The sequence below is a fragment of the Lepidochelys olivacea genome (assembly GCF_965140295.1).
Source record: "Lepidochelys olivacea isolate rLepOli2 genome assembly, chromosome: 5".
NCBI classification, from domain to species: Eukaryota; Metazoa; Chordata; order Testudines; family Cheloniidae; genus Lepidochelys; species Lepidochelys olivacea.
Genome location: NC_140415.1, coordinates 104,342,077 through 104,362,822, shown reverse-complemented (window position 1 = coordinate 104,362,822; position 20,746 = coordinate 104,342,077). Strand labels below are relative to the sequence as shown.

The following is a 20,746-nucleotide window of genomic DNA, read 5'->3' as shown; positions in this document are numbered from 1 at the left end:
TTTTTTCACCTTCTAATCTGGGACAGCCTTTGTGCTAGTGTGGAGGACGCACCCACAGACAAGGTTGCAGCTGCAAGGAAACAAAAAACACAAGGGTAGCCTTACAGAACATACATTGTTGAAAACAGCAGGTTAACTCTTGCAGTGAATGAAACACTTCAAAGCAGTAAATATGTTCCCTGAGGTACACAGACACATTTTGTCCTTTAAAAGAAGCACCTACCAGTAAGGTACAATACATGGCAGAGCGCTGGGCAGCAGATTTTGGTTTGCAGGCAGACATGGTAAGCACACATGAAAGAGTAGGTGGTGTCAGGGCACACCTGAGGACATTTTTTGGTGTGGAAACTCTTGGCACATAAACAGGCTTTTCCGGGGAGCACCCTTTGCGTACTGGACTGGCCACCACTGTATCCCAATTGTTTACCTCAGATTAAACATTAACCACAATTGCATTTAACCCCTGTAGTGTGATTACAAGTGTGCACTCACCAGGGGTGCCTTCCACAACATCACGGTCCCACAACAGTAGGTCCTGGGAGGGGATTGGCTCCAGAGTTACGAAAAGGTCCTGGCTGTTGGGGAGAATGGATCCTTCACTTATCTGCTGCACATTCTCCTCCTCCTCATCAACAATGTTCTCCTTGTTGTTCCGGTAGCCACCTGGGGCCCCTGGGAGGTATCCACAGAGAGTGTTGGGGTACAGGTGGGGTCCCCGTCTAGAATCGTATGCAGCTGCTCATAGAAGTGGCATGTCTGTGGCTCAGAACCAGAGCAATTGTTTGCTTCCCCTGTCTTCTGGTACGCTTGCCTGAGCTCCTTTATTTTCATGCAGCACTGCTGTGTGTCCCTAGTGTAGCCTTTGTCACCCATGCCCTGTGTGATTTTGGCACAGATATCAGCATTTCTTCTGCTGGTTTGGAGCTCTGCCTGCACAGACTCTTCTCCACACACAGTAATCAGATCCAATGTCTCCTGTATGCTCCATGCTGGAACATGTTTGTGGCCCTAAGCAGGCATGGTCAGCTGTGCTGGTGAGCTCTCCACACTGATCAAACAGGAAATGAAATTCAAAAGTTCTTGGGGCTTTTCCTGTGTACCTGCATGAAGTGCAGTGGAGTTGAAAGTGCTATCCAGAGCAGTCACATTGGAGCACTCTGGGACATCTCCCGGAGTCCAATCCATCGAATTACAGTGTTGTGTCTCCACTACTACTAATTCAACCTGGGAAGGTGGACTCTAGCGCTACTCCTCTCGCTGAGGTGGAGTACAGGCATTGATTTTACAAACCGTTTGGGTCGGTGGAAAGAGCTAGGTAGTGTAGACATGAACATTATAAATTTGACCTAACGCGGCATATGTCGACCTAATGCTGTGTAGACCAGGCCGAAGATAATAGATTTTAGACTCATTGAATTTGGTGGGAGTTTTATTCTTGACTTAAAGAAAGATTAGATTGGCCCCTGCAGGGGAAAGACATGTGTTTATCATACTGAACAGAAGGGAATGGCAGGCAGGGAGGGAGAACATGAACACTGGACTTACTTCTTCCATTGCCTTTGCTAAATAAGTGTGAAATGCAGTTCCTTCTTTCTCACTGGTGATTCTGCTACTGCTTGAATTCTGTTCAGTGTCCTTGATAAATATGAATTCTAAAGATAAGAGCTCTAAACAGCTTAAAGCTGTAAAAAGCACAATACTTGTTTGACCTGGAACAAAGACTCAGGTTTCTCTGCCTCAATAAAACTGTATTTAAGCTGTTTCCATGGTATTCTGTGAAGTACACACCCTGAGTATTTTCACAGAATGAAGCAAAGATCCTGACTAAACACCCATTGAGACTGACTTTAACTATGAAACCTCTTGTAATCTATGCAGGAATATTTAGTACACCGGGAGTTTATTGCTAGAAGATTTATTTCACAATGGTCCCAGGTGAATTCTCCCTCTTCTCATGAGCAGGGACCATCCATATAAATCTGTGCGTTAGGTTTCCCATTGCTCTTATGTGGAGGCTAGAAATGGACCTGAATCATGAACTATGGCTCCAGAACTGAACCCATGTTTTCCCAATGTTCAGAGCTATTGGAATCTGAAATTTTTGTTATTTGCATATCTTAGTAGAATTGCATATTCACTTAACATTTTAAATGATTGGAGAAACCTGAGAGGTCTTGAGCAAAGAATTTAAATCAGTGTTTTCAGCCACTGGTGTATGTAACAGGATGGTGTATGTAACAGGACTGGTGGTTCTGGCTTTTGTGGTAGTCTAGACTCTTCTCTTCACTTTGGAGATCTAGGAGACCCTTCTGCAGAAAACAGCATGGAAGGGTCACTCTCAGGATAAACTCCATGAACAATGGAGGTTTGAAGTTGTGATGTTTTATCCTGTCAGCTATATGTGTAACAACGACTATTAGGCCTGAGAGAGGCATAAAACGTAAAAATCGTTGCAAAGAAATAAGTTCAGGTAGGTAGTAATCTAGCCAAGTGGTTACAGAATGCAGTAGTGGCCTCAGCTGTACGCGTGTCTGAGCTAAACAAAACCATCATTGCAATAGCGGTGGCTACATTCACCGACCAGGAAACTGTAGGAATCCTATTGCAGTTACCCAGATGGGCTCTGTTCCTGGTGATAAAATATGGCCATTCTTCTTTTCCCTAGAGCACTTGTTCGCTGCTTTGCAAGGTTTGAATGATGTAGGAAGGACTGGCAGTATATTCCATAGTGTTTCTGTGATTAATGTATGATCGAAGTTCTGGACAGGGCCAACAAGCAGGCTGGTACCAAGGCAAAGGGACTTACAGTAAGAGGAAAGACATGCCAAGGGACAAGCGGAAAGGCTCATGCTGCCTTCGCAGTTTTCGGACAGGGTAACTGCGTGGGAGCAGGTACCCGCTTTGCCGTTTCTTGAACAGGGAGAGCAGTTAAGGGAGAAAGACAGAGTACAACAGAGAGACTGGTTTGAGCAGCTGCTGTGTCTAATAGCCACAAGAGTTCAGGCTCTTGCTGCGCCTGCACCACAGAGTACCCTGGCCTGTATTCCAGGAACAGCTTGGACAATTCCATTGCCCATGCAATCTGCCCCTCTGAGTGGCTGGACAGGGCAAACGTGCCCCATGGAGTCCTCAGTGTTGAACCCAGTGCTGAACCCCTGCCTTGTGGATATATGCCTCCACCCTGGGCCCTGGCTTCAAGTGCAGAGCAAACTTGGAAGGAAGGGAAAGGAAAGGGGGTGGGAGCATGGCTGTCCTTACCCGTACACAAAGCACGCAGCTGCGTAGGGCACCAGGAAATATGGGGCACCACATTTCCTGGTGCTGCTCCAGCCCCAGCCCTGCCTCTTCCCACCCCTTCCCCGAAGCCCCCTCCCCAAAGTCCCTGCTCCTGCTCTGCCCCAACTCCGCCTCCACTCCCCTGAGGACTCCAGAAGCGGTCGGGCCTGCCCTCGCTGGTAAGTAGAGCGACCCGGCCCCAGCCTGCTCTGCTCCCAGCCACACCACCGGTGAGTGCTGTGGGGCAGTTCCCCACTTTCCCCAAGCCTGGGAGCCAGGGGAGCAGAGCAGGCTGGGGCTGGGTCATTCCACTTCCCACCAGTCTGTGCTTGTTGCCCTGGTCCAGAAGTGCTGGAGTAGGTAGAGGGCATCAGCAGCTATACCAAGTTTTATGAGCAGCATCAGCCAGTTCAAGTCTGCCATGTCTATGTCCTCCTCCGTCATTAGCTCTGTCAGGTGCCTACAGTGGGTAGGAAAATGCCACCAAACTGCTTACCAGTATCTCATGGAAGCTCTGCCTGCATTCTGAAACAGGAGCCAAAGGCCACGCTCAAGAAGTTCTTGAAATGGCAGCTCCTCCATGTTGCTGGTTCCAGTTGCTGGGAGTATACATGCCAAAATGACGGCTCAGCAGGATGTGTTGGCATGTTACTTCCTATAACGGATGGTGTGGACAGTCAAGTTTTCCCACAGGGCACCACAGTCAAAGGGCTAGCACAACTTTTCAAGAGTTCTGTAGGAAGTCTGGGATACAGTTGGATGCACTCGGGTCTTCATACTGCAGTTTAGATGCCAGAGCCCTGGGTTAAAAACTTCTTAACCTAGGGCTGGCCATGAATGTAGATGCTCAAACCATGGGTTCTCAAACCCTGGGTCTGCTGACTTAAGTCCCACTAACCTTGGGCTTACATTGCAGCGTAGACATACCCTTTAAGAGAGAGCCTCCTCAGTAGTGATTTGGTTCTGATTAATGTACATGGAGGAGACAGAGGCTTTGAAGTTAAGATATAGAAAGAGTTATTCATTCTGTTAGTTTACTATTCATGATGAACAGTTCATTGTCTCAATCCTAAAATAAGATGAGTGAGAACAGCTTGGGGAAGCTGACTGAGTAGCTGACCAGAGCTATGGCCAGCTCAATCAGTGCCCAGCAGGCCCTGATAAGAGGACTTTGGGTGATTTGGGGTTGCTGGACTGAAGAACCAAAGGGAAGGGGGCATGCCCCAATTTGCTTGGGGTGGGTTTTTTGCTCATGGGTTGTGTTATGAATCCTGTTGGTGGTGTTTCCCCAACATAATGCCACATTGTTTCTCTCTGTTATTAAAAGGCTTTTTGCTACACTCAGACTATGTGCTTGCGAGAGGGGAAGTATTGCCTCTAGGAGGTGCTCAGTGGGGGTGGTATATATTTGTCCCATGTCACTGGGTGGGGGCTCGAGCCGGTTTGCATTGTGTTATTGGAATAGATCCCCTAGATATTGAACCCGGCCCTTGTTGCTGCCAACTCTGACGGGCAGAAGGGTTACACAGGTATAAAAATTTTAAGGCTCCTTTAATTGCCAAAGTGGTGTAAAGGAGCCTTATTGCAAAGGACAGTGTGGCTTTATAAATGCTTATGGTGCTTTAGTGATTAGAACTGGTCTAAATTTTTGGACTGAAAAAATTTCCTATCAAAATATGCTTCATGAACTCTTTGCTACTGACCTTTCTGGAGATGGTCAGTAGCCAGTATAAATTTGTGTGCCTGAGTTCCCGGCCCTCATTTGCTCTTCAGTTGTGTATGATATAATACTGAACGTATGGCTGCATCTATTTGTTAACTAATGACTAGAAGTAAAGGGTCAGTACTAATTACATTACTGTTAGAAGGGGGTTGGGGATTTCCTCCAATGCTCCCCAGCCCCACTCTCCATCCATTTTATTGTAGTTTAAATAATTTATCAAAATAATTGAAACCAGCGTGATGATATTGCGTAATTTTGACAAATAAAATATGCAGAATTTTAAAATATTGTATGCAGAATTTTTAATTTTTTGGTGCAGAATTCTCGCAGGAGTACACTTCATTTCCTAATCATGGAAAGTAGACTCTGCAGGCAGAGGAGTGACCTCAGGAGTGTCTCTCACTCCTGTATGTGGTGGTTCATCAGCCAGTAATTTGATATATATTTGTACTGAATGTACTGAAAATAAAATTCAGTTGTTGGGAAGAAACTGGGTTCAAAGAAACGCTGCATGGTCTGAAGAGGTCTAAAGCTGAACATGATTTAAAAACAGGACATGCAGACATCCTAAAACGCTGCCTTCCAAAGCAAGGAAGCACATGGTCAAAATGGAGACTGGGTGACGTTGCTGGGTGATGCAGTAATAATAGATCTGAGGAGCTAAATGTCTGCAGTCACAGGAATGATTGTCTTCAACTGTTGAGAATTGTTACCATGTGCTGTTAAAAGCATTTGTGTCGTATAATTCATGGCAGAGAGAGCTGCATTTCCATGGTAGGTGAATTTGTTTCCTGTGTAGTTTGTAAAGAGCTTTGGATGAAAGTTGTAAATTGTTGTTTTCTTTGGCAATATGGGTTTTGGAATGATTCTAGCACCCAGTACTGTATATCTTTTTAAATATACTAGGTGAATGCTAAAACAGTGAAGAAATGCAGATAATGAAAGGGCCAAATAAACATCATTCAATCATAAAGCAGCACTAAAGGCTTTGAGAATGACCTGACCTGAGTTACACTAATATACATAACCGACTCCCTCATTCCAAGGATTAAGATGAAAAATCTTATCAGGAATTTGTATCAGCTATTTTTCCTCCGAGAGACTTGCTGTGCTCTGTATTAGTGTCACAGCTTTTGCTGTTTTGTTTATTCAGTTAACAGTTATAAAAATGTATGGAAATACATGAAACATTTGCTTTTTGGACAGGCAGCTTTGTGTGGTACTACCGCCTGAATTATCTTTTCCCCTCTTCTGGCCCATTCCATAGCCCAAAATAAACATGGTTCCCCTCCTCACTTTTTCATGAGAAAAAATTTTGGAGATAAAAGAAAAATCCCTAGACTGTTTAAACTTATATGAATTCCATTTTGAATTCCTTTGGCATGTAAGAGTTTTGTACTCTACTAAAAGGCTTTTCTTGGATTATGACTTGTTTCAGTTTATAAGTGAAAAATGGAGGGAACGCCCTCCATCTGGCTCCAAGAGAAATCACCTCTGATCAGATCCAGCCCAGCTTCTGACCATGTCAGGAGTTAGTTTTTGCTCTGCATGTTTAAATAAGCACAAGGTTCTTAGTGTTTTAACCATGTCACTGCTGCCTAAAATGCCTTTTGTGTGGTGATGGGGAGCTGAGAGGCTAATGAAGGGGAACGGAAAGCTGATAAAATACACTTCCTGTCTTCTGCAGTTCCCTCTGCTGTACCTCCATGCGCACCCTCCAATTTGTTGGAGCACTACAGTGTTGTTCATCATTACTTTTATTACTTTTTACAGTGCCCAGACCAGAAGTGTTCTGATAGCTTTACAGAACAGCTAGTAAAAATAAACCCTGCTCCCAAGATCTTACCAACCAAGTTGCAGCAAGTGATGGTAAGAAACATTAGGGAGAGGTGGGGGAGGGTATGAAGAATGGCAAAGTCATAACAACAAGATCACACAGTTACCCAATTTAAGGATGTGATTGTCACAATGACTCAATTAAAAGTGCTTTTTGATGCTTTTCTTCTTTTTAGTATGTGATGTTGTTCACTGACAAAAAACATTACTATAGAGCTAAGATTGCCCAGTGGTGTCTCATGCCCTCGCAGAACATTGAGTTCAGCAATTGAGTATAAACTTTTGAATACCAGGAAATACAGAGTTTAAGTAGATGCCCAGGTAACCTTAACTCTGACCCCCTGGGGCTCACAATGGCCACTGGGAATTGTCTGCATGCAATCCAGATGCATTCACTGTGTTAGGTGTAGCCATATTGAATCAGGAAGGGATTAGCTGGAGCAGCTTGGCAGAGCTGTGATTGTGATATGAGGTGATGTGGGGGCTGTCCCCCTTGTGGGATGTGTGTGATCAAATGGAAAAGGTGCATGGGTACCTTGAGAGATCCAGTATGACTCGTTCATTGCTGCATGGAGTAGGTTGTGTGAGTAGCGGGGCATAGGGGTCGTCTTGCTGTGGGGATTGTTAGTAGATTGGGGGGGAGATTAGTGTGGTCTGTGGGTTTAATGAAGGATAAGTGAAAGTATATAATTTTAGATGACATTGTGCACATATAAGGGGGGAGGGCTGTAAAAAGTGGTTGAAGAGGTTATATGTGTTAAATTTGGTGGTCTTTCCGTGGAGTAGGCTGTATTTTCATGTGTAGAGCAGATGTAAGTAGCTCAAGTTCAGTACAATTCAAAGGCAGAGTGAGTATGTTCTGGGTCTTCTGAAGCTTTGCTCTAAGAGGGCACAATTAAGGTTGTGTGGGTATGTGCCTTATCCCTGGTTTTTGGAAGTTTGAGTTTGAAATACCTCAATTCTTCATTTCCTGGTTTTTTAGAAGTTTAAGTTTTGCTGAACTCCACATTCTGGAAGGGCACAAAATACCCCCAAGTTTTTTGTAAGTGAATTTTCTAGCTTTTTAAACAGTAAGAGGAATGATGTTGGTAGGAATTAGTGATTATTTAAGCAGTTATTGTTATCATGTAGATTTGCAGTTAAGATAATGCCTAGCTCTTTTCATCAGTAGATTGTAGAGAACTTTACCATGGAGGGAAACATAACTATCCCTGTTGTACAGATGGGGAAACTGAGACACAGGGCAGTGACATGACTTGGCCAAGGTTCCCCAGAAGGCTAGTGGCAGAGTCTGGTTACAGTAATTTTAGGCATGTGAGAGAAGAGTGGTCTGTGTGTGTGTGTGTCTCTCTCTCTCTCTCTCTCTCCATCCCTCTCCGCCATCCACAACACATGGCAGTCAGGGGCTGGACTACCATTTTCGGCTCACCCTCATCCCATCAAGCCATTAACTTTTAGAAGCAGGGTGTGCACCAAAAAAAAGCTGGTAGTATTTCTGAACTTTTAAGAAATGCTTTTTTCTGTGGGTTGTCTCGAGAACCTTTTGCTCATATGTCCCCAAATTTAGTTCACTCCCCCTAACCCAAAACCCCGAGGCACACCAAATTTCAAGAAAAACCAAGTTAGCATTCAAATTTTAGCGGACTAAGATGACTCTAACCTTGAAAAAGAAAAGTCTTCTCATTCTTCACAGTAGCAGTTGCAGAGCTATTGCTAGTGCTTTGCTATAATAGTATGTGGAATTAATCATCTGCAACTACTATGTTATATCCAGATCCCCAGCACAGCATAACCTTAATTCCTAGAAGGCTCTGAAATGGCTCATTCATTGCAATGGTAAATTCTGACTTGAATTAGAACACCCTATGAACATGACTGCACCCTGAAACAATACCTCTGAGACATGCAAACTGCTCCATTCATCTCAAGGTGTTCTCATTCCCCCTCCTCAGTACTAGTGCTTCGGAGACTGTGATATGCTTCAAGCATGTACATTCTGAACTTCTTGCCTTAGTCTCAGCAATAGGGTTTTGATGCATGCTCCCAGCATGTCTATTCTCAGCTTCTCAACCAGAGGGGCAGGGCTTCCCCAGATGCTGGCCCACATGTAGGGCAGGGAGAGGAGCTCAGACACTTTCAGAGACATGGGGATTCAGAGAAGGGCAAGGATCCCAGCTCTTACATGAGGTGGCAGAAGAGGGGGCTTCCTAGATCCCACATGAGATGGCAGGGAATGGAGACCCTCCAGAAACCGAGTGTACATTCCCTCCCCTCCAACTCCCCCTAATGTCCAATGCCTGTCCCTGAGGTGAGCCCTTCAGTGCCTCTCCCCTATCACCCATCTCTATAATTCCCCTCTCCTCACTGCAACCCCAAGCTCCTATTCCCCCCACTCCTCCACTCCCTAATTCCCCTGTCTTTCCAGCAAGCATTCACGTGTCATTTATTTTCTTTAAAAAATAGCTTGAGCACCTTCTAAACTGCTTCTGTAATCAGATTACATTTCCCCAAAATTAAACAAACAAAACAGCCACATCTGACAAAGGCAGACTGTAGCAACATGCTTACTTGGGATCGATCTCTCTATCTGGTTCCCATCATCATAGCATCTGTGGATGCTTCTCCATCTCCCAGTTGCTGAGATGGGTGATTGGGAAGAGATCCTGTTTTATTCACTAGAGAATGGTGGGGATGCCCAATTCTTGGATCACTTTGGGATGTTGCGTGAGGGGCTCTCTCCCCTTACCATTTTGGGGGGAGCGGGGAGGGAGATGAAGGCAAGTATTTGGCTAAATGGGCCTTAATGTCATCCTTCTAGTTCACGTTTGGGTCCTGTTAAAAATCTTTCCCAGCTGAGCACCAAACAAGCTCTTGCCTCTAGTTTAACATACTGAAGGATATAAGTTCATTAGATGCCCTACTGTCATTCCTATGAGATAGATTTCCATATGTGATGCCATCTCTGGGAAGGGGGCACGATTGTGGAGCTGTAAAAAAAAAAAAAAAGAATTGGTGTAGTAAGTCCTTATAGTGTAGGAAGTTCCTAAATGACATAGGGAATACCTTTGTGGAGAGCTTCTAAAAGCCAACCATCGCAGGAGGCTAATTTGGACTGGGTAAGGCTGTATCAACATTGCATTATGTTCTTATCAAGGGTGGAACCTACAAACTCCTGAGCACTCTGACTTCGATCTGACAAAGCACTTAATCCCTAAACAAACAGTTCTCAGAGCAGGTTCAAAGCCAGAAGACTTGTTGTCCTTGTTCAGCAGCTTAGAATCATACTTATTGATCAGGCAATATGAAAAAGTGATGTGTTTTGGGGGCTTTATATCTTGGGCAATGCAATTTTGTATCAGCTGTTTTGATAATCAGCCTCAATGGAACTACAGGTTTCAGAGTAGCAGCTGTGTTAGTCTGTATCCTCCAAAAAAAAGAAAAAGAAAAAAAAGGGAGTACTTGTGGCACCTTAGAGACTAACAAATTTATTTGGGCATAAGCTTTCATGAGCTACAGCTCACTTCATCGGATGCATGCAGTGGAAAATACAAGTAGGACGATTTTATATACATGCATCCGATGAAGTGAGCTGTATGCTCCAATAAATTTGTTAGTCTCTAAGGTGCCACAAGTACTCCTTTTCTTTTTAAGGGAACTACAGAATCAGTAGGACTCCGTCTGTTCAGATCTAAACTGCTGAGCCATTATTTTTAATGACTTAAGGTTTTTAGCTTTTCACTCAAGCCTCACAATGTGGACACAGATCAAGAGACAAAATAAAACTGAGGTAGACAGTGGGATGGGTTGGGGCACAGAATCTCCCTCAAGACTGTCACTAGATGTGCTGGGATACCACTGAGAACAAACCCTCCTGCTAGAAAATGCTTCTCTCCAATCCTGTCTTGCTGAGCCAGAGACACCAGTTGGCTCCAGCACAGACCAAGAAGTTGGGCCAAGCCCCACTGCAGTTCACAGAAACTCAGATTCACTCAGCCCACGGGCTTCTCAATTAACAGGGACTTTCCCAGCATCTAGTATTCAGTCTTTCTGGGAGCCTAAACCCCAAATAAATCTGTTTTACTATGTATAAAGCTTATACCGGGTAAACTCATAAATTGTCCGCCCTCTAGAACGCTGATAGATATGCAAAGCTGTTTGCTCCCCCAGGTATTAATCCCTTACTCTGGGTTAATAATAAACAAAAGTGATTTTATTAAGTATAAAAAGTACGATTTAAGTGGTTTCAAGTAATAGACAGAAATACATCAAAATATGCAAGGCTAACTTAATACACTAAGGATCTAGTTACAAATAATAACTTCTCATCCTAGACGTTATCTCAGGTACAAACCTTTTCAGACCAATGCTGTAGTTTATGGCCTAGGTCCAGCAATCACTCACACCCCTGTAGTTACAGTCCTTTGTTCCAGTTTGTTTCAGGCATCTCTTTGGAGTAGAGAAGCCATCTCTTGAGCCAGCTGAAGACAAAATGGAGAGGCTTCCAGGGCCTTTTATAGTCTCTCTTGTAGGCGGCAACCTCTTTGTTCTTCTATGCAAAATCACAGCAACAAGATGAAGTTTGTGGCCACCTGGGCAAGTCCCATGTTCATGAATGATTCAGCTTTTTGCATGCCAATGCCATTGTTTACATGTTCGTTTGAATGTTCCTAGGAAAGCTCAGATGTGGATTGGCATCTCCCAAAGACCATTGTTAGTTAAGTAGTCCAAATTACTTGAATAGCCCCTTCACAATATATTGGCCAAACCTCCCTTATGTGTTTCCTACAGCAAACACTTCAAATACTAGCATAGAGCCAATGCTCGTAACTTCAGATATAAAAAAGAGACATACATACAAACAGGATGAATATATTCACTAGATTATAAGCGTAGTAATACCCTATAAGAGACCTTTTGCATAAAGCATATTCCAGTTATATTTATACTCATAAGCATATTTCCATAAACATATGGAGTGCAACATCACAGAGTGATGCTGATGTAATACATGAAAGAAATAGAAACCCAAATCAACACTGATAAAATTGGCAAATGGCACAAAACTTGGGGGGGCAGTAAATAATGAAGAGGAATAATCACTGATACACAGTGTTCTGGATCATTTGGTAAACTGGATGCAAGCAAACTGTGTTTTTCAGGATAGCCAAATGTAAGATCATACATCTAGGAACAAAGAATGTAAACCATACTTACAGGAAGGGGAATTGTATCCTGGGAAACAGTGACTCTAAACATGAAGATAATTAACTATTGGATTACCAAGGGTCATGATGGATTCTCCATTATGGGAAATCTTTAAATCAAGATTGTATGTTTTTCTAAAAGATATGCTGTAGTTCAACCACAACTGTTGGACTTGACGTAGGAATTAATTCTGGGAAGTCCTGTGCCCAATGTTATGCAAGAGGGTCAGACTAGGTGATTACAATGGTCATTTCTGGTTTTATAATCTGTTAACACTTACATTTTTACCAAAGGCCCAATCCCGCTCCCATTTAAGTCACGGGGGCCCAGATCTTCAAAGGTATTTAGGTGGCTAACTCAGTGGGAGATAGGTGCCTAAACACCTTTGAAGGATGTGGATCTGGGAATTTTATAGTTAATTTCAAAGGAGCAGGAGCAGGCCTCAAGTCCCTAAGGAACCGATACTGAATTCATAGTCTTTCTTCAATTAAAATAATGCTTAAAATTAAATCAAATGCTCCAATGAACAAGGCTTTCCTGACAGATTGCCCTGTGAGAAAATGGAGTAGCAGTAAAAGGATTATATCCTAAGATAAGCACACATTTACTTGGCATAAACAAAGTCAAACTGAAAAACTGCTGAATCATTTGGTCCAAAATTAGGTCAAATCCTTTTTGTTAAGAAAGCAAACTTCCTTCCTGAGAAACATAACTCAAGGGCTGTGTTCCATGGTATTTTTGACTGACGTTCAGGTCATATTGGAACCGATGCATGGTGTAACATCCATCCAGCTTGACACAGGTTACAAAGTGCTATCCTAAGTGTTAACTTTTCTGAGCACATAAGAGAGTTGTCAGTTGGTGAAGTCTCACAAAACTCTCTTCACTAAGGCAGAGAATTATTTGTGAAGTTTGAATTGACAGAATAATAAAACGTATGCAGTGGTGGTGGTGTTGTTGTTTTGGTCCAAGGACAGTAGAGACACAAGGTAGATGAGGTAATATCTTCCACTGGACCAACAGAAGACGGTCCAAAATAAGATATTATCTCACCCACCTTGTCTATTAGAATAATAAAACAGAACTTTGGCCTACAAAGCATGCTGTCCACACTGATAGGTCTCAGATTCACTTTTCACTTCTGAAAAATAAATATTTTTGGTTTCCAAATATCCCCAATAATAAAAAAGCCCAAACAAACCCCATATGACTTCTTTTTTTTTTAAAGTGAAACAATATTAAAATTCTAATCTTCAAACTGAGGGTCCCCTGAATATAATAAACCTGGGGGACAGTGGGTTGCTTGCATTGCTGAGCATCTTGTGTTGTCTCTCTACTCTCCCTGCTGCCTTCATTCCAGTGAGCAGCAGGAGATTCAGATTTTGAGCAATTTCAGTCCCTAGCCCATTCACAAAATGAATGGGACTAGTTTTACTTGATTAGGGACCATAGAATTTGCCATGAAGCCAGCAAGCAGGGTAAGAGGAGGCTGTGAGATCCCTCTTTTCTTTTCTCATCTTTTTAAAAGATTTCATACCATCTACCACGCCAAGAATGTAAGACCTGTCCCTACAGCCCTTACTCACCAGAGTAGTTCCTTGAATAATCATTGAATTCAAGTGAGTCTGCTCTTTGGGAAGAATGGGCTTCTACTGGATTACTCAGATGAGTAAGGGATGAGGAACCAGACTCTTATTTCATAAATTAGTCTCTAGAATGGTGGGCACAATGCCTTGGTATTGCTGGCATTATAGGTCAGGTAAAAATAAAGGACTTGGGGCCTAGTCCTAAAGTCCTTACTTAGGCAAAACGCCAAATGACTTCAAAAACTGAGTAAGGACTTCAATGAAGTTACATGGATTTACACCAGTTGAAGATCTGGCCCCATATATTTTAAAAAACACTTTTCCTGATTTGTTACTAACAACACCTTATTATAATGCAGATATTTACACAGATGAAGCAAAGATTTTTCCATTTTGATTTAATTTCACATTTTTGTTCTTCCAGTTAATTGTTATGAGTATGAGTTGCAAGCTTTGTGTGGGAATGATCACATCATTTACTTTAAGGAAAATCCTGTTCCATTTTCTAAAAAAAAAAAAAAAAAAAATTTTCCCAGTAATTTTCCTTTCAATCAATCTTGGTTTTATGGAAACTAAATTTTGTCCCAACAGTGTTCCCTTGGAGGAGAAGACTGAACAAATAAGGAACAAATGGAAAGAAGAAAGAAAGAAATGCATGAACTCCAGCACTATGCCAGGAAGCCTTAGAAAAAGTTGTGTAGTGAGACAGACTGCAGTGAAATTTATAAACATACTGACTTCAACATGTGAATTGCATCAGGTAAAAAGAGACACTGAACTAGAATATGGAAACTTACAAAAAAACACCTAAAGTTTGTTGGGAATGTAGTCACTGCATTTCAACCTGTCCCTTCTCTTTCAGGCCTGTTTGTTTAGCCACCAGGCATCACAACTGCTGATTCTATGACTTAGATGGAAAAACGTACAAGCAGGCAGGAAAGCAGATGGAGGTGCTTAGAATTTCTTCCTCAGGGGCTTATTCAGGTCTTTCAAACGTTGGACCAATTGATTATATATTTATTTACTAATTCAGGTATAGGGTGTCTTGCACAGGTCAAATGCATCTTAGACTAAAATGAAGTAGCAAACCTCTAAAAGAAATAAAATCTGTTAAAGAACAGAGCCAAGGAAACTGACAAAGATGGAATAATAGTGACCGTCAAGGCAAACCATTTGACAAAAGGTATTTGGTACTAATAGAGGAGACCCCAGAAACATGAGAGAGGGCCCCAGATGGTCAGGGAGAGGCTTACTGGAAGAGAAGAGTCTTTTACCATATGGTAAATAGACAGTTAGTGAAGGTGCCCGGTGGACCAGTTCTGGAAGGGAGTTGTGCAGCTAGAGGCTAGAGCTCTACACTATGAGAGACGTGCCCGGGTGTGGTCCTGCTCCACTAGAGCCAAACATCAATGTCAGCCAGGGACGCAGTCACAGAGCATCAGCGGGGTAGCCGTGTTAGTCTGGATCTGTAAAAGCGGCAAAGAGTCCTGTGGCACCTTATAGACTAACACATGTATTGGAGCATGAGCTTTTGTGGGTGAATACCCACTTGGTCGGATGCATGCAGTGGAAATTTCCAGAGGCAGGTATAAATATGCAAGCAAGAAACAGGCTAGGGCTAACAAGGTTAGTTCGAAGGAGGTCAGAGCAAAGAGGCAGGTAGGGGCTGAATTTCAGAGGTGCTGCTTCTCTGCACCTCCCATTGCCTTCACCATCTTCAACTTCCAGCTGAAGTTATGAATGACCAGCTTGTCTGAAAAGTGGCCCCTCTCACCCTAGTTTATGACGGGCTCCATATACACGGACCCCTGTGCTATTATACTCTTTGGCGGACTGCCAGCCTTTGCTTTTCTAGCGCTCCGGGCAGCAGGGAGCCCTCACAGGCAGGGCTCAGCAGCACGCGGTCTGTCGCGTCCGCCCCCTAGTGGCGCGGGGCATCTTCACCCGCTTCCAGGGGAAGGGGAAATGGCTGCCGCCGTCTCCCCATGTGACTCCTCGGAAGCCGGCGCCTCCCCCTCCCGCCGCGACATCCAGGTGGGGCGGCCCTAGCCCAGCAGGTTTGAGCCGTTTCCGGCCCCGTAGCGCCCTTGCAGAACAGCTGCCGCGCAGTCGGCCGGGTGGTGCCGGTTCGGCCTCTCTATGGAGCGGGGCGCGGCGGTGGCTGTGAGGCGGCTCCGCGCCGCTGGCGGAGAGCGGGAGCCCCGGGCCCCGCAGCACCCGCCGTTGCCGGGGCACGGGGTGGAGGACTCAGGTGGGAAGAAGCGGGACTGCCCCGCCGGCGGCTCCCGGTGGCGGCTGCTTCCTGAGGCCCGGGGGGCGCTGCTGGTGCTGCTCTACCTGCTGGCACTGCGGGCCCTGGTGCAGCTCTCCATGCGGCAGCTGCTGCGCCGGCCGGGGCCGCGGGACTTCAGCGCCTCCCGGGCCAGGTACGGGCAGCGCCTGCGACCGTCCCCCTCCCCCGCCTCCCCGCCTCGCCCCCTTCCCCTCAGCGCCTCGCCATTCCCCGGCCAGGTACGGGCAGCGCCTGCGACCACCCCCCACCCCCCTCCCCCGCCTCGCCCCCTTCCCCTCAGCGCCTCGCCATTCCCCGGCCAGGTACGGGCAGCGCCTGCGACCACCCCCATCCCCCTCCCCCGCCTCGCCATTCCCCGGCCAGGTACGGGCAGCGCCTGCTACCACCCCCCATCCCCCTCCCCCACCTCCCTACCTCGCCCCCTTCCCCTCAGCGCCTCGCCATTCCCCGGCCAGGTACGGGCAGCGCCTGCGACCACCCCCCACCCCCCTCCCCCGCCTCGCCCCCTTCCCCTCAGCGCCTCGCCATTCCCCGGCCAGGTACGGGCAGCGCCTGCGACCACCCCCCACCCCCCTCCCCCGCCTCGCCCCCTTCCCCTCAGCGCCTCGCCATTCCCCGGCCAGGTACGGGCAGCGCCTGCGACCACCCCCCTCCCCCGCCTCGCCCCCTTCCCCTCAGCGCCTCGCCATTCCCCGGCCAGGTACGGGCAGCGCCTGCGACCCCCATCCTCTCTCCCCCCCCCCCAACCAGGTCTCTCACCTCCCCATCCTGCCCCCTTCCCCTTAGCGCCTCGCCATTCCCCGGCCAGGTACGGGCAGCGCCTGCGACCCCCATCCTCCCCCCCCCCCCCAACCAGGTCTCTCGCCTCCCCATCGTGCCCCCTTCCCCTTAGCGCCTTGCCATTCCCCGGCCAGGTACGGGCAGCACCTGCGACCACCCTCCCCCGCCTCCCCACCTCGCCCCCTTCCCCTCAGCGCCTCGCCATTCCCCGGCCAGGTACGGGCAGCGCCTGCGACCACCCTCCCCCGCCTCCCCACCTCGCCCCCTTCCCCTTAGCGCCTCGCCATTCCCCGGCCAGGTACGGGCAGCGCCTGCGACCACCCTCCCCCGCCTCCCCACCTCGCCCCCTTCCCCTCAGCGCCTTGCCATTCCCCGGCCAGGTACGGGCAGCGCCTGCGACCACCCCCCCCATTCCCCTCCCCCGCCTCCCCACCTCGCCCCCTTCCCCTCAGCGCCTCAACATTCCCCGGCCAGGTACAGGCAGCGCCTGCGACCCCCATCCTCCCCCCCCAACCAGGTCTCTCGCCTCCCCATTCTGCCCCTTCCCCTTAGCGCCTCGACATTCCCCGAGCCAGGTATGGGCAGTGCCTGCGACCCCCATCCTCCTCCCCCTAGCGCCCCACGCCTCCCCATCCCGTCCCCTTCCCCTCAGTGCCTCGACATTCCCTGGGCCAGGTACAGGCAGCGCATGTGGTCCTCCCAGCAGCCCGACTCTCCCTCCTAGCGGCCTGACCCCCCCCTTTCCTACCAGTGGCCTCCCTTTCCCCCCCATCCTGCCCCCCTACATCCTTCCAAAATAACACACACACACACCCCATTCTGCTCCCTGACCTCCCCATCTCACTACTGGGTCAGGTACTGGACAAGTAGGCCAGCTGTCTAATTGCAGTGTAGAGACACACTAAGAGTCAAACTAGGTGATCTCTATCTGGCACATCATCCCAATCCCCACCATAAAGATTCTGCCCTCACTGACTCCTGTGCGGTCCAAATGCTTTCACTGAGTTTTCAGAGCGTAGCTAATTGGACTTGCAGTAGAACCTCAGAATTACAACACATTAGTAATGGAGGCTGTTCCTAACTCTGTACAAAACATCAGGGTTCTTTTAAAAGTTTACAACTGAACATGGCCTTAATACAGCTTTGAAACTTTACCATGCAGAAGAAAAATGGTGCTTTCCCATCACTGAGCAACATAAATTTTGCTGACATAAGTGGTAGCGTAGATTTGGCCATACTCTGGCTATTAGCCCTGGCCCCAATATCTACACTATTGTTACCCATGTTAGCTAAATTAAAGTTAGCATGGGTATGGCTGCCTGTACTAATATCTTCACTTGCAGTGTAGACATACCCTGGGGAGAAAATGAGCTAAGTATTTAAGAGCTATGGTTTCCTTTTGGCATTCTCCTGGGTTTTATTTTTGTGATGAATAAATATTGTGTTAATGTTTCGGTTATCAAATTGTGTATTTCTTTTAGTGTTGTATATCTTAAATTTTAATTGTTCTGTGTTTGGGAAAGGTGGTTGACAAATTGAAATAAATGTAAAATAAATCTATTATTTGGCTCATTGTAAATCTGACTAAGAATGTGCTTGTTCAGACCTGTGGAGGATGCGGTCGGGATGTGTGATATATATGCATCAAAAAGCAATGAACTTACTTGACAGTCTGCTCTCCCTTCATGCATTTTCTGTGTAGATTTTCACTGCTGACATTCTTATTTTGAAAGATAAAATCAGTGGATTGGCATATTGTCACACAGAAAGGGGGTGTTCAGTGCTGTCAGACTTCTCCCTGGTTCTGATCGGCAACATGGCACTGAGCAAAAGGCTGTGTATCCAGATCTTTGACCTTAATAGCATTAGGAATTTTAGCAGTGGTCAGTTGCAGTACGTGCTAGGTGATTTAAACCTTTTCTGTTTAGCTTATGGAGTGGAAGGGTGTGTGAAAATGTGCAAATTGTGGCCGAGTTGCATATTGAATGCATTTGTTACAAGAGATCTGCATTGTTAATTTTTCAATTTTATCTCTTGTAGGGAATATCTTGAAAACATAACGGCAGTTGGTCCCAGGACAGTCGGAAGTCCAGAAAATGAAATTCTCACAGTTAACTACCTCTTAGAACAAATTAAGGCAATTGAAATAGAAAGCAGTGATGCACACAAGATTTCTGTAGATATACAGAGGCCAACGGGCTCCTTCAGCATTGACTTCTTAGGTGGCTTTACCAGTTACTATGCGAACATAACTAATGTTGTGGTTAAGCTGGAGCCCAGAAGTGGAGCTAAGCATGCCGTGCTATCCAATTGCCACTTTGACTCTGTACCAAATACCCCAGGTAGGTGCATGTATTTACCTGTCTTTGTTGAACTTTTGTTGTCTTAATATGACAACTTATATCTTTTCGGCTTCTAAAAGTTTTTCATAATGAAGAGTAAGCAGCTTCTGTTTTGTTACAGCTTTTGATGTTTCTTATGGTGCTTTTTACAGCAGTATAGTAATAGGAGCTGCTTGTGGACAAAGTGATGCATGTTACATGAGCAACAGAACTGTTTTTTCATGCAGGGAATTTGTTCTGTTTTGTTCTACACACAATGTCGCTTACATCCACTTATAAGAGGACTAGCCATATCAAAGAGTATCTCATTCTTGCAACAAATTGCACAAAACATTTAAGGTGAAATTGTGACCCTATTGCAGTTAGTGGGGCCAGGATTTCACCTTTGGTCTCTGACATGAAACCATGAGTATTTTCCTGCTTGTGAATTCTGGAAAGCGTATTTACATCTGAATTTCTCGTATTCCTCTGCATACTCCTCTGTATTGTGCATTTTACTTACTTCAGTGTTACTTTCAGCTGATTCAAATTGACCCTTGTTATCCAACTCCAACAGGGTGGTTTGATGTACTAGATTTTTTTATATTTTTAATAAAATCTGCATGTGTATTTTATACAAATGTGTTAGATAATATGATTGATTTGGTCCTGGTGGCAGCTAAGCTTCAATTGCACGGGCTATAAAATTTCTAAGTGGAGGCCGTTCCCTCCTAAAATCAAATCAAATTTTGTTTGCAGCAGCATGTAATCAAACTCTAGTTACTATTTTACTACCAAGTCTACTGTGGCTCAGCAGGCAAAATGAATTGTTTCAGGCAAAAATAGTTTTTGTTTTACTTTGAGAGACCTGACTGCAGACTATAACTTACAAGCTCTATTCACTCTCTTAAAATCAAATCAGAACATCTTGCAGCCTCTGCTGGTGCTAAATTTGCAAGTTTCTTTAACAGTTTCTACACAGCCTACTCTGAGTTGACTGGAAAATTAAACTATTTCATATCTTCAGACAAAGAGATACTACAGTTGAATCAGGATTCCTGTCTATGGAAAAACTGCCGCCCATTCTCTTCTCTCACTAGTTACCACAGATCTCTAATCGGAGGACTGAGAGATGATGCTTACAAACTGAGGGTTGGCCTTAAGCCTGCTTAGCATGACCATGGTGGTCAGAGGAAACGCTACAAAGACACATTGAAAGCGTATCTCAAGACAATTGACGTGGACATCATAAGGTGGGAGGAGCAAGCCACCAAGTGACCTCAGTGGCACCACATCCTACATCAGGCAGTAGCTTGCTTTGAGGAGAAGTGCCTTGCCCTTGAACCTGAAAAAAGAGAGAGAAAATGTCTGTGCCTACTGCGAGCAGATCTGTGGTTCCAGGATCGTACTCCTGAGTCCTCTCAGGACTCATATGTAAATCTGTGGTAGAAATCATCCTCGAATCAAGGGATTACTGATGATGATGCTTTGCAGTGTACTTCTTCCTGGCCCTCTGCTCTCATGTCATTACTCATCTGGCTGTTCCCTGCTAGGCCAATCACCCTTCCCACTTGCTGGCAACTGAGTTCCATTTGCTCTGCTTAGCTCTTTCTCATTGCCTCTTCACTACATTCTCACTGAGCTTCCTCTTAGATTGGCAGCTCAGTGCTGCTGTTCCTGGTTTCACTCAGCCTATCTAAGGACAACAGAAGAAGCTTATCTGACA

General features: G+C 45.6%; 1 protein-coding gene across 8 annotated transcripts in view; it reads left to right on the top strand.

Moving 5' to 3' along the window:
- Positions 1 to 15,571: 15,571 nt before the first annotated feature.
- The window catches only part of ERMP1 (endoplasmic reticulum metallopeptidase 1), a 62,948-nt gene continuing 57,773 nt past the window's right edge, over positions 15,572 to 20,746 (top strand). For all 8 annotated transcript variants that reach the window (XR_014711677.1, XR_014711678.1, XR_014711679.1 and 5 more), the window contains exons 1-2: positions 15,572 to 16,052; positions 18,740 to 19,041. Coding sequence is in view for 3 of the 8 variants with exons in the window: in XM_084628420.1 (XP_084484546.1) it covers positions 15,766 to 16,052; positions 18,740 to 19,041 (589 nt within the window). In the remaining 5 variants the exon portion in view is untranslated. The remainder of the gene's footprint in view (positions 16,053 to 18,739; positions 19,042 to 20,746) is intronic.